Here is a 14352-nt window from a genome sequence, read left to right as displayed (position 1 = left end):
TCTCTAAATCAGAAAATAGCCCCCTTTTACAGACAAGCAAACCAAGATCCAGAGAGGAAGGGATGTTTGAGCCTTGTGCTCCAAACTGCTTCCAGGGTTGAAGATAACTGTAAAAACTAATTAGCTTGAGATACAAATGCTGAAATTGTAAAAATTGCTCAGTTCTGATGGGAAGGAGGATGCTAGCCTTTACATACCGTGTCACCCAAAAAATTAGGATCGTTTTGTTATGATTCAGAAAAGGAGCTGAAAGAAGGCTGGGCTCAGTGGAGGATTTTCAGTGGCAGCCCCTGTAACCTGGCTTTGGACAACCATTCCCACTGCACCTCGAGTTGTTTATCCTTCTGCAAGGAATGTATCTGGAGGGAGTAACTGTAAATAATTAATTCCTATAAAATTCTTCGTTTACTGTAAGCTCTTGCCTTAATGAAAGTCACGCTGTCTGTCCGATGTTCCCACTTTTCAGGAATAGCCCGTTGGCTTCCTTGGCTGTACTCTGCCCTCAAGCTGTCCCTAGTGACAGGCGTCCCCTGGGCTTGCGTTCCCCCCTACCCTTCTTCTAAATTGCTGACACTCTGGACCACTGCCCTCATCATTCACCTCAATTCAGTGACTGCATGGTATTTTAAATGTCCTGGGATTTGGGGATTTGTTATGCTGGATGAGCTCTAAAATCTATTGTAGTTCTCAGAGTTTATGAACTAGAAAGGTCTACTTTGCTTTAAGCAATCCCAGTGTGTGAAAACACAGATTTTTAAAATGTACACGTCAAAATGATATCATACAAATCATTTGTTTTACAAAAGGAATTCATTAAAATAGATTGTTTCTTTACACATATGAATATTTTTATTTGATTAATAAACAAGTAAGGTACACTCTATCAGGAAGCCACCTGCTGAGTAACTTAACAGTTTCCAGGTAAACATAAAATGTGTCACTGAATGTTGAGTGACCTTGTTTCTCCCTATTTCCAGGAAAAGAACAAGCCCCATTTCCCATATCCTCAACCACTCCCTTGAACTAATCTGGTACTTTTGCAAGACATTCTGTCAGATAGCTGGAAAATGTATGAGCAATGAAGCTTTCTGAGGTGATAGAATTACAGGCATGCAAGAAACATTTAGTCCAGTTTCATTAGATATTTGGTCCGTCCTTCCTCCACACCATCCCACCCAGGCTCCCAGATAAGAAACTGAGGCTCTGACAAGATATGTCTTGGACAAGGTCACAAGGCTGGAATTAAAACTGCTTTTTGTAAATCAAACCTCTTTTGGTCAGAGTCTAACTTTATTACTTCCGGTGTAGATTTTGGAGGTAGGATTTTTACCTCTAAGAAGAATTAAAAAGCAACTCGCCCTAAGGAGCCCAAATATTCGTCCTGCTTTTGTCCCCACACATTCTGTGTGTATTTAATTCCCTCATAAGCCCCCACACAACAAGAAGTTAATGAAATACCTCGATAGAACTAATCCCAACATGTGAACATGTAGATTTGCACAAAAGATGTAGTAGAATAGTTATCTGCTTTCGGAAAGGCCTCTTAGCTTTACACAAATAGAATTCTTTTATGTGGGGAGTTCCCTGAATGCACTTTAAATATTACTTGATTTATATACAACTTTGTAACACCACCACTTAATAAAAGTATAGCTGTGAATAATCATTTAATAGGTTCATACCCTTTTGGTTCAAAGCAAATATGTGATAATGAGGACTTAAACCAAATGCAAAATCAGTCAGGCATAGATTAGAAATGTTCCAGTGTCCTAAAATTTTTTCGATTCACCTGGGATTTCTTGAGCCAGGCACTGTCTCTTCTCACTTAGGTCTCCTAAAAATCCAATGAATTAAGTGCCCTTTTTTCCATGCCGGTAATAAGGACATTGAGGCCCAGAGAGATTAAGAACTTTAAGCGTCAAGATGTGATTCAAACGCAAGTATTCTGAAACCAAAACCAGTGTTCTCCACTCTACTGTATTATTCCATTTTGACTTCTTTTTTTTAAGAACCGTTTTATTTTATTTTTTTAAAGATTTGTTTGTTTACTCATTTGACAGAGAGAGAGCACAAGCAGGGGGCGCTGCAAGCAGAGGGAGAAGCAGGGAGCCTGACTCAGGGCTCGATCCCAGGACCCTGTGAAATCATGATCTGAGTGGAAGGCAGATGCTTAACCAGCTGAGCCACCCAGGCACCCCTCCATTTCGACTTCTTGTAAAATATATTTTTCCAGCTACCATTCAAACTGGTTCTGTCATTTTTTAATGAAGCCTTTGATTTGATTTGCAATTTGGTCAACAAATTAATATTTGGGATTGCCATTCCGCAAACTGATCCACTTTGTTTCCCTGTTTAATTCGGTCAGTTTCTATGTTCCCTAGCTAAAATATACCATAAAGTCAATACCAATTTCCTTGGGAGTTCCTGTTGAATTATAAAATATTTTTAAAAGAAATTCTACCCCAAATATTAAGCAGAACTCACTTTCTAGAAATACATATTTTTTAAAGTTTGTTTGTTTGTTTAGTAATCTCTTTCACCCAACACGGGACTCAAACTCACAACCCTGAAATCAAGGGTCTCATACCCTTCGGACTGAGCCAGACAGGCAAGAAATATTTTTTATGGCATGTTCAGGCCACATAAGCAGTTTCTCATTTGCAACTAGTAACATCAGTATAGTCCTAATTCCTCATTTGTACCCAAATGTCTCTAATACCTCTTACCTGTTAAGAAGTCTACCTGTCGATCTGAGGTGAGTCAGCAGAGTTCTCCAAGTGCTGGTGCCTAGAGGCTCCTATTATTGAGCACTGTCTGCACAATGTTCCTATCTCCTCCAAGCACACAGAGACCGTGGGCCTCTTACAAATGGGGCAGCCCGAGGCTCCACTAAATTGGTTTGCTTACAACAAGGAGCTTTCCACCCCCTGCTGAAATGGTAGCTTACTAAAACACCTTTACAAGTCGCTTCTCTGTGGTCTTCAGGTTCTAATTTAGCTTCCAGAGGTAAATCTAACTTGTTTTCAGGATGTAGTAAGGCACTGGCTTAAATTTTGCCAGCCAGAGCAAAGTCTCTGTTCTTGAAGGCTTGCTCACGTGATCTCCTTCTGTGCAAGTTCACCCTTGCATCCTTGGACCTTGGAACCAGGACGTTAAGATCTATCTTCAGCATAATAAAATCACCCCAGCTTAACTCAAAGAACAGCCAGTCAGCACTCGTTGGTCCCACTGTCCTTCAGGAAGAGCCCCACTCAGATACCAAAATCTAGGTTACTGCCCTGCCTCTTTCTCCCTCCCGCCTGCCACCCCACCCCACCCACCCACCCACACACACCCCATTCTTAAAGAGTCCCCGACTTCCTTCAGTGACCAGACACCGTTAATCCAAAAATAGATGGTAAGTGCCCCATCTGTGGAGGTGTTCGAGCAGAGACTGAACCTGCTGGGGACCGTGTCACATTGAGGTAGAGACCGGATGACCTTAGAGGGCGTTTCCAGGTCTCAAGTTCAACCAGGTCCCAAGGTTCTGTAGCTAGGCTGTCCAGACTCCTGCTCTTCCCAGTCTCCTTTTGTGGCTTCTTCTCTTTATTTTCTCCTTTGAGAATATCTTCCATATTCATTTAAATCAATCCTTACTGGTATTTATTTATTTATTTATTTATTTAAAGATTTTATTTATTTATTTGACACACAGAGAGACCGAGAGAGAGAGAGAGAGAGAGGGAGAGAGCACAAGCAGGGGGAGCGGCAGGCAGAGGGAGAGGCAGGCTTCCTGCATGAGCAGGGAGCCGAATGTGGGGCTCGATCCCAGGACCCTGGGATCATGACCTGAGCTGAAGGCAGAGGTTTAACCAACTGAGCCACCCAGGTGCCCCAATCCTTACTGGTATTGAAAAAACATTGTGGGGTGCCTGGGTGGTGCAGTCTGTTAAGTGACCAACTCTTGATTTTGGCTCACGTTGTGATCTCAGGGTCATGATCTCGGGGTTGTGGAATTGAGCCCTGCATGGGAGAAGGGGATTCTCTCTCTCTCTCTCTCTCTCTCTCTCTCTCTCCCTCTGCCCCTCCCCCCAACGCTCTCTCTCTAAAATAAATAAATCTTTAAGAAAAACAAAAACAACAACAACAACAAAAACACCTTGGAGCTGTTTACCCACACTACTTTTCAACACATCATTATCGTCTGGTATCATAATTATTGATGTGCATTTCCCACCTCCCCTCAGACTGTAACTGCCATCTGGGCAAGATTTATGTTCATCTCTGTCAGCCTGTTATGGAGCTTACTGCCTCACACAGGGTATAGGCTCCATGAACATGTGTGAATGAATAAATGATGGGGGGCTGTGAGCGGGGAGGGCAGCTCAGGAGGTTTGAAGAAACCCAGGGCAATTAGTGTCCCAGCTTCCAACTCTCTGGAGATTGCTCTTCCACAGCGAAACCTCCTGGAGAGGCAAAGGCTGAAGAACATCATTGGTCTCAGCCCCGCAGGATCCCTAGGGACAGCTCTGAATACGGTCCTAATTTCCCTTAGACTATCACATCACACTCACTACATCATAGAGGAGTTCTCAGGAGAAGTCACCTGGAACTACACTGCTCTTTGCCCAGAACATTCATTCCCTATTAACGAAAAGCTCAGGTTTCTTAGATAAGAGTGTTTGGTCTATGGATCTTTGGGAGCAATTAAAGAACAGAACAAGAATGCATTTGGAAACAGCTGCTTATCTATCCACTCTTAACACCCCAAATTGGAGCTTAATCAATCCTCTTTCTCTTACTGGTGATGGCCTCAGTTTAACCATTCCTGAGAGAAGGGAATTCATCCTACGCTCTTCTGAAGATCTCCCAACTTCCCTCAGAAAACCCAGGCTGACTTGAGTTCGGGTGTCCCCACACTCAAGAACATCACCATCCCCTTCCACCGTTTCCTGCCCAGAGGACGTCTGCCAATCCTGATTATAAGGCTGACACGAAGCCATAATTTATTCTTCCCCAAATGTCTGTTTATTTCATCTGAGTTTCAAAGCAGACAAATGCCTTAGAGGAAGCCAAGCCCCACATTTCATAAATAAGACACTAGGCTCAAGAAGTGCCTACCCTGTGACTGCCTTTGTTAGCTTGTTTGCTACACTACAAAAGATGAAGTCGATCCATTAATTGCAGAAAAGCTGAGCCCAGAAACGCATTACCACGACTTTTGAAAAAAATGAACTTTATTTCAAGAACAGTTTTAGATTTACAGAAGTCACCACACACACTTCTAAAAGCTAAACTACTTCATCCTTCCTGTTACTGTTTTACTAACAGCACCCTCTTATGTCTTACTTCAGGACTAGAGCACGTTGTCAAAATATTTCGTTTTCCATTTTGTTGGCACTAAGTACTTTCTATGGGTAAGTGCTTGGCCCAGGTTCCAGAAACAATTTGCTTGTTTTCTGAGGGGAAATGTTATAAGGAACAACTTACATACCCAGGTTCTATGCTGAAGGTAGGAAGAGAATTTGATTTAAATTAGATCAAGAGCCAAGTACAATCATGGTAAGACTAGTTAACATTTATTGCGCCCTTACTAAGAATCAGGTACCATCCCAATTAATCCTCAAATCGACTCAAGGAATTAGCTGTTATCCTCATTTCATTTCAGTGAGAAGAAATGAGGCATGGAGAGGTCATTCAAAGACAAACAGCTAGGGGCGCCTGGCTGGCTCAGTGGGTGGAGCACCTGACTCTTGATCTCACGGTCATGAGTTCCGGCCCCACGTTGGGTGTAGAGATTACTTAAAAAATACATAAATAAATTTCTTAAAAAAAAAAAAAGACACACAGCTATCAGCAGCTGGGCTGGAGTTCAAACTAGACAATCTGATGTCAGAGTTTATACTCTCCCATCATCAACTTGGTCCCCTCTGTGGTATGGAAGGGTCTCAGTCTTGAAAGTCAGAAAAATGGTCCTAAGTTGGTATCCGACTTGATAACTCATTCATACACCTATAGTACACAGTGACTACGTGTGCCTTGTACAAAATACCACATCAATTCTTAATATCCATCCCATGATTTGTTCGATATAAATAAAAATTCAGTATGTGCAGATACAAATCTTGGACATATGAATTCCCAAAGCTGGCAGACATATTTGCATATCCTTGACATTTACAGCAGATTTTTCAATTATTGTCAAGCATGTAATATTTATTTCCTCACTTATGGAAAACAGTATAACCTAGGAATTAAGTGCAAATAAGTATAAGCTTTCTGGAACTAGAATGTTTGCGCTCAAATCCCGGATCCACCATATACTAACAAGTTAATCTCTCAGTGCCTCAGTGGACTCACTTGCAGAATCAGACTGAGTACTATCTCAGGGGCTTGTTGAGAGAGATAAGATGATACATATAAAGCACTTAGCACAGTCGCTAGCACATAGTAAATGCTAAGTGAAATCCGTGATTGTATTATTTTTATGCCTGAATTCATGTGTATCGGCACTGCATATTCATCACTGATCTAGTAACGGGCATGAGGCAACAAGGGATGTCTGCTTGCACACACATCATACACACACCACTGAGCGCTATGAAAATCCACTGTATTGGGGCGCCTGGGTGGCTCAGTCGGTTAAGCATTTGCCTTCGGATCAGGTCATGATCCAGGGTCCTGGGATCGAGCCCCGCATCCGGCTCCCTGCTCAGCAGGGAGCCTGCTTCTCCCTCTCCTTCTCCTGCTCCCCCTGCTTGTGCTCGCTCGTGCTCTCTGTCAAATAAATAAATGAAATCTTAAAAAAAAAAAAAAGAACCTGCCTTCCAGCGTCTCCAGTGTCTGTACTTGCCGTTTCTAACAGAACGAGAGAACGCTCCATTGCTTCCTTACAATGGGAGTGGTTTTGCCATTCAATTATCATCTCCACTGCACTCAACAGAAGTTAAAAGATGGCATTTGGGTCTTCCATTCAAGCAGGTGATCTCTGAATCCCTTTCATTATAGGAGAAGCAACGGGTAAAGCTAATGGAATGTGCTGTAACTAATGCTTCGGAGATGCTCAAAGCACAGCATCCTTAATCCACTTTGAAGACTAACTGTATTCAGAATGCTAGGTTTTCTATTAAGCTATATGTTATAGTAAAATCAGCTGCAGGGGAAAATCCTCTTTGAAACAGAGCTAAACCATTTTTATTTATTTCTAAAACCTACAAGAGCCTGGGGCAAGAGAAAAAATAAAAAACCCCAACAAACATCAATAATAAGATACCAATTTAACCCTTGGAGGAGCTAGAGCAATGGCAGCTATGTGGGCTTTGCACGAAGGCATATGTGGTATGCATGACATCTAGAACCCTCATGGGCATCAGGAGGCCAAGAAATAAGAGACTATTCTCATAGGGAGCACTGGGTGCCTGTCTGGCTCCATTGGTAGAGCATGTGGCTCTTGATCTTGGGGTTGTGAGTTCAAGCCCCATATTGGGTATAGAGATTACTTTTTAAAAAAATCTTAATAAGAAACACTAAAAGCTAGCCACAAAGTTACTGTTTTACCAATGAAGCATGATGGCAGAGGTTAGTGGTTAAACCGTGACCAACAAGAAAAGAGGGGAACTCCACGTTTTCTCTCTGATCCCTGATCCCTTCCCATGTGCTTAATGGAACACTCAATTTGCTCTGAATTTCTGAAGAAAAGAAAGGGATATGCAAATAGACCCTGGGTTCTTGTGGAAGTTTCCAATGTCCCCACTCCCATAATTACATTTCTGATGTTTGTTGATCCGTTCTCTATCCAAGACATGTCACCCCAGTGCTGCCATTAATGCAATGAGGGAAATGCAGGAAAGATCAAAGCAGAGTGCCCCATATCTCTCATTTTGACAGAGTATGCTTTGCTACATTTCTTAGAGGGATGAAGGGAATAAAAAGGAGTAATAATAAATAAGGAAGTATCATTTCTCTCCTTTGCTGGTTTGGATGGCAGGAAACCACGTGTGCCCTACCTTCCAGTAGGGGTGGGAGCCCAGGTCTAGGTGAACTCAGGGCAGACAGTGAGATACTCCATGCTCCATTCCAGGCAGGTAATATGCAAGCTCAAGATGGATTCAATCCAGGAGCCACCTGGGTGGCTCAGTCAGTTGAGCGCCCGACTCTTGATTTCAGCTCAGGTCATGATCTCAGGGTTGTGAGACTGAACCCCACATCAGGCTCCATGCTCAGCAGGGAGTCTGCTTAAGATTCTCTCTCTCCTTCTGACTCTTGCCCCCCTAAGCTAGAGCTTGTGCATGCTCTCTCTCTTTTATTTTCAAATAAATAAATATTTTTTTAAAAGATGGATTCAATCTAAAAACCCTACTTATAAGGGAAAAAGAGAGTGGATGTGGGTCTTTGAATTTCTTAGCTTAACAAAACATACTCAAAGTTATGGGGAAAATAGCATCCTCAGGGAGTAGGGCTTCCATACAGTACCACAGAGCTGTTGGAAAGCAACATGCTTAAATGTAGTGAGAGTCCTATGCTAGAAACCTTTTAACCTTACAATCCTAAGACTTTTGTGAATTGGAAGAAGGCTTTTGATTGTTGAGCAGATCTAAGTACAAATCCTAACTGTTGTCACCACTGTATGACTTAGCCAAGCTACTTACTTCTCTAGGGTTCCGTTTCTTTCTGTACAAAGAGGAAAAATACTACACACTTCATGGACTGTGAAAATTAAAACGCCTGGCTAATATTAGGCACTCAACACATTGCTTAGGTTTTGCTTCTTTTTTTAACAGTAATAACAATTATTTCTTATACAAGAGAGATTGTTTATTTAACAGTGAAAAGTTGGCAACCACCAACAGACTAAGGAAATCACAGTATTTTTCACTCAAAGGAGAAATGCAACTATTTAAAAATATAAACAGGGCGCCTGGGTGCCTCAGTTGGTTAAGCGACTGCCTTCGGCTCAGGTCATGATCCTGGAGTCCCGGGATCGAGTCCCGCATTGGGCTCCCTGCTCAGCGGGGAGTCTGCTTTCTCCCTCCGACCTTCCCCCCCTCATGTACTCTCTCTCTCTCTCATTCTCACTCTCTCAAAATAAATAAATAAATCTTTAAAAAAACAAAAATAAAAATATAAACATACATCTACTATACATTTAAATTGTTTACATATTTATTTTTTAATTTTTTAATTTTATTTGTTTTTATTTATTTTTTTAAAGTAATCTCTACACCAAACATGGGGCTTGAACTTAGGACCCTGAGATCAAGAGTCATATACTCTACTGACTGAGCCAGGCAGGCAACTTTGTATACATGCGTATACATTTGCTGGAAGTGTAATGATTTTACACATACACCAAAATTATAACACTGGTGTGTGTGTGTGTGTGTGTGTGTGTGTGTGTGTGTAACTTTCTGTGTTGTACTAAGTGGCATTATTATAGATGTTACTTGCTCATAACAATTGCTTTTAAGAGATTATATTTTTAATCTAAAAAAAGTGGAAATTAAATTCATTCCTTAACTTAAAATGAAAAAAACTAGAGCTGTGGAAATGGTCCCTTCTGAGTCTCTGGGGAAATATAACCTAAGCCAGTAACACCCATCCCCGCCCTTGCCACATCCAGCCTAAAGAGCAGCAGATCCCTTCCAGTGCTGACAGTCTCATTTCTAGAGACCTACTCAACTGGGCTTGCTACAGGAAAACCATCATCTTCCCTGTTTATTTAATTCTGAAATCTGTGGCAGGGACGCCTGGGTGGCTCAGTCAGTTAAGCGTCTGCCTTCAGCTCAGGTCATGATCCCAGGGTCCTGGGATAGAGCCCTACGTCGGGCTCCCTGCTCAGGGGGGAGTCTGCTTCTCCCTCTCCCTTTGCCTGCCGCTCTGCCTACTTGTGCTCGCTCGCTCTCTGTCAAATAAATAAATAAAATCTTAAAAAAAAAAAGAAATCTGTTGTAGATATTTGCTACACCTGCTATATGCCAGACACCATCCTAGGTGGTAAGTCTGTGAGGATCCTGCCCTGGACGAGAGCAAAACCTGCTAAAAGAAGATAATGTGACTCTTGATCTCAGGCCCACGTGGGGATAGAGTTTACTTAAAAAAAATAAAATAGGGGCGCCTGTGTGGCTCAGTTGGTTGAGCGACTGCCTTCGGCTCAGGTCATGATCCTGGAGTCCCAGGATCGAGTCCCGCGTCGGGCGCCCTGCTCAGCAGGGGGTCTGCTTCTCCCTCTGACCCTCCCCCGCCTCATGCTCTATCTCATTTTCTCTCTCAAATAAATAAATAAAATCTTAAAAAAATAAAATAAGGGCGCCTGGGTGGCTCAGTTGGTTAAGCGACTGCCTTCGGCTCAGGTCATGATCCTGGAGTCCCGGGATCGAGTCCCATATCGGGCTCCCTGCTCAGCGGGGAGTCTGCTTCTCCCTCTGACCCTCTTCCCTCTTGTGCTCTCTGTCTCTCATTGTCTCTCTCTCAAAAAAATAAATAAAATCTTTAAAAAAATAAAATAAAATAAAATAAAACTTTAGAAGAAGAGAAGCCATTTGCATATTTACACAGAAGGTAGTGGGATGAGCCATAGGAGGTACACAAGGCACTTCAGGGACCACCTCCGTATGTCAGCAAACCACAGGGAGGCATGAAGATGGAGACGGGTCTCGTAGGTAAAAAACTTAAACCTTGCCCGGAAGCCCCTCAGCAGTGAAGTGGCAGAGCAGGGGAACCTGAACAGGCCCTCTGAGGACATCTTCTTTGATTTCTTCCCTCGATCACTGCCTCCCTACATAAAGGGATCTGGAAGTTTTGTTGGCCCACATCTTCTTTCTAGGTCTTCCTTGTCCTTCCTCAAACCCTGAGTAAGCATGTGATGTCCCAGCTCTCAGGAAGAGCAGATGGTTGGGTTGCCTGGGTGGCTCAGTTGGTTAAGTGTCTGCCTTCAGCTCAGGTCATGATCCTGGGGTCCTAAGATCGAGTCCCACATCGGGCTCCTTGCTCAGCGGGGAGCCTGCCTCTGCCTGCCACTCCCCCTGCTTGTGGGCTTTCTCTTTCTCTCTAACAAATAAATAACTAAAATCCTTTAAAAAAATAAGAAGAAGAGGAGATGGCTATATTGCTTGTTACAGGGGTGGGTGTGGCGGTCTGTGCCCTTGGAACCAGGGCCAGCCAGCAGCATGGGGCTCTTGTGTCAGCAGATTGCTGGGGACCCAGAGGCTTGAATCCCAGGCAGCCAGAAAGCCCCACAGGTAGCAGCTAAGGGACATCTGGGCACAGCTGTTTTCCTCTGAAATAGCTGTTTCTGCTCTGTCTCAGTAGGAGGCTACAGTGGAAAGCTCTCCTTACACCCTGTCTTCCTCCCACTTCCCCACCCTGACCCGTTCACTTCCTTTTCCTCCCCCACTTCTTTCTTTCCTCCTTTTCTAAGATTTTCCCCCATTGTCCCTTCCCCCCCATTTCTTCTTCTTCTTCTTCTAAGATTTTTTTTAGAAGTAATCTCTACAGCCAGTATGGGGCTCAAACCCACAACCCCAAAATCAAGGGTCGCACACTCCACCAACTGAGCCAGCCAGACACCCCACCCACCCATTTCTTCTTCTGCTTCTTTAAACTCCTGTTTACTGGTCCCCAAAGCTTCTGTCCTGTGAATCCTGAGGGCCTGGTTCCAGACCTCCTAACCACAACCCTCCACCTCTGCCTGCCTGCCGAGCTCCCTGAGTTTAATTATTAGAGTCAGAGCTGTCTGGGAGGGGGTCGAAGAGGGAAAGGTAGGGCTGGAGAACCCATTTCTAAAATCTGATCTTGTGACTCAGGAATTCTAACCTCCCAGTTCAAAAGGAACAGGAACTCACTCAGTGAGGGTAAGTCAGGCACTATAGGAAAGTGAAGAAAACACCCACTACCTTTGGAAAAAGAAGGCTGTAAATTGTTGTAAATCCTCTTGCTTTTGCTCTTTGTTTGTTGTGGTTTTTGTTGTTGTTGTTAGTTAGTTCTTTGTGAACTAGATTTTCAGGCCCCAACTCTGAGAGCAGAAATAAGGCCTCCTTTTTTTTTTTTTTTTTTTTTTGGGTACCAAATTACTTTATTTGAAGAATGGTACAAATGAAAGAAGTAGATGTTTTGGTACAACTTATAGAAAAGGTAAAGGTAACCCCAACATGCATGCACTGCCTTGGTGACCAGGGAAGTCACCCTTGTGGCTATGGGAAGACAGCCTAAGGCTGAGCTTTCACTATCACTGTTTCCCAAGGTGTGCTTGTCAAAGAGATACTCTGCCATGCCAGATTCGGGAGCCCCCATCTTGCGCAGGTTGGTTACGTGGTCACCCAATTCTTTGATGGATTTCACCTGCTCATTCAGGTAATGAGTCTCAATGAAGTCACACAAATGGGGGTCACTTTTATCAGTGGCCAGTTTGTGCAGTTCCAGTAGTGACTGATTCACGCTCTTTTCCAAATGTAATGCACACTCCATTGCATTCAGCCCGTTCTCCCAATCATCACGGTCTGGTTTCTTGATATCCTGAAGGAAGATTCGGCCACCTTGTTGGTTCTGCAGCTTCATCAGTTTCTCAGCATGTTCCCTCTCCTCATGAGATTGGTGAAGAAAATATTTGGCAAAGTTCTTCAAAGCCACATCATCGCGGTCAAAGTAGTAAGACATGGACAGGTAGACGTAGGAGGCGTAGAGCTCCAGGTTGATCTGGCGGTTGATGGCGGCCTCAGAGTCCTGGTGGTAGTTCTGGCGCACCTGCGAGGGGGACGCGGTCGTCATGGCGGCGGCTGAGAAAAGGCGGCGGCGAGCGGCGGCGGGGGCCTTGGAGCGGTCCGAGGGCGCGACGAAGAGATGGCGGAGGGCTGGCTCTGAACGGCCGGCCCGGGTGGGGGACGAGCGCCGGGTTCCGTCCAAGCACTGTTGAAGCAGGAAACCGCGGCGACTCTCGGCGGAGACTGTCATAAGGCCTCCTTCTTACAGGTACGTGTTTCTGGGAAGCCACATTAGCTGCAGGCAAATGTCGGTGAGTTTCAAGCCAGCAGGTTTCATATGTCTGCCAGGCGATTAGGCCGTGGTGTTGTAACTCAGCACCAAGAGGCCTGGACAATGGGCATATTTTTAAAACCAAAGGCAAGTGATTGACAGGAGTGATCTTATTCTCAGAAATTCCTGCGTGTCAGGGCAGGGAAGGCAGGCAAGACAGATAAGCCCAAAAGTGGCCCCAGCTGAGAAATGCAGATGTTCAGCAGTGTGTAGGGGGTGACAATGGGGGATTTCTGAGATCGGATGAGATGACAGAGGCACGGCTGCCCAATTAAAACCCTACATCTGCAGAGCCCTTGCCGTTCAAACCCTTCCACACACATGCACGGAACGATTTTTACGACCCTACGATAAGGGGAGTAGAATGCATATAATATTACTTTATTGAGGCCAGAGTAGGGTCAAAGAAGTTACACAACTTGCACGGGTCCCAAAGGAAAAAGCAAAGGCAGGATTTTCAGCAGGTGTGGCCTTTCTAAATTACCGTAATTACCGAAAGCGCTCGCCTGGTAGTTACACGGTAAGACTGTTGACAGTTTCTTTTTCTCTGGCTCTTGGGAAGGACGACTCTAATCAGGGCTGCCTCTGGGCAAACACTAGATAAAATTAAAAAGAGGACAAATGTTGGGGCGCCTGGGTGGCTCAGTCGTCAAGCGTCTGCCTTGGGCTCTGGTCACGGTTCCAGGGTCCTGGGATCGAGCCCCGCATCGGGCTCCCCGCTCCGCGGGAAGCCTGCTTCTCCCTCTCCCACTCCCCCTGCTTGTGTTCCCTCTCTGGCTGTCTCTCTCTGTCAAATAAATAAAATCTTTAAAAAAAAAAAAAGATGACAAATGTCATAAACTCACTCGGTCCTTATCAAAGTACTTCCAGCCTTCTGAAACAATAAATACAGCGTTTTATCTGAAGGTTATGGAGGTACTGGTCTACCTTCAGCGGCGGTGGTCTTTGGAGCAGAAAGTACTTCTCATCTTCCAAGTCAGAGCACAAGAAACTAAAAGCGGACAGCTGGGGCCAGCATTAGTGTTAGGGGACACGGTTATCCTGCATGAATTCACGCTCAACAATTTCGAGACAGTTCACATCATCTTAGCAGACCCCCTGTATACCCCCGTTATTCCACTTAGTTAACAATGCCCACTACCCTCTAGTGCCTTAGAGCACAGTTAATCTTGCCGAACTTGTAGAATTTACCCTCTGGACAACACCCCCTGGCTCAGAGGTTTGGGGTGGGAGGAGCGGGTCTCAGAATCCTGCCCTCATTCCACACTATCTTCTTAGCAAGTAGTGAGCTGTGCCGTGTCATCCATTTATACGCTCAATTCATTCCAACTATGGTGAAAAATAAAC

At 44.3% G+C, this 14352-nt stretch overlaps 2 protein-coding genes across 2 annotated transcripts in view; both read right to left on the bottom strand.

Moving 5' to 3' along the window:
- GRAMD1B (GRAM domain containing 1B) overlaps nucleotides 1–14352 on the bottom strand; it is a 236531-nt gene that overhangs the window by 175432 nt on the left and 46747 nt on the right. The window lies entirely within an intron of this gene.
- On the bottom strand, nucleotides 11977–12917 carry LOC118356073 (ferritin heavy chain-like). Its single transcript, XM_035722804.1, has one exon. The coding sequence runs from the start codon at nucleotides 12739–12741 to the stop codon at nucleotides 11977–11979; it is 765 nt and encodes a 254-aa protein (XP_035578697.1). The 5' UTR covers nucleotides 12742–12917.

Source organism: Zalophus californianus, chromosome 11, assembly GCF_009762305.2.
Source record: "Zalophus californianus isolate mZalCal1 chromosome 11, mZalCal1.pri.v2, whole genome shotgun sequence".
Classification (NCBI taxonomy): Eukaryota; Metazoa; Chordata; class Mammalia; order Carnivora; family Otariidae; genus Zalophus; species Zalophus californianus.
Note: the sequence above shows the minus strand (reverse complement) of the source record. Positions and strands in the feature narration are given on the sequence as shown.

Bases quoted from the DNA above. Each gene is read 5' to 3' on its own strand.
- LOC118356073 (XM_035722804.1), bottom strand. From the start codon at position 12,741: ATGACGACCGCGTCCCCCTCGCAGGTGCGCCAGAACTACCACCAGGAC.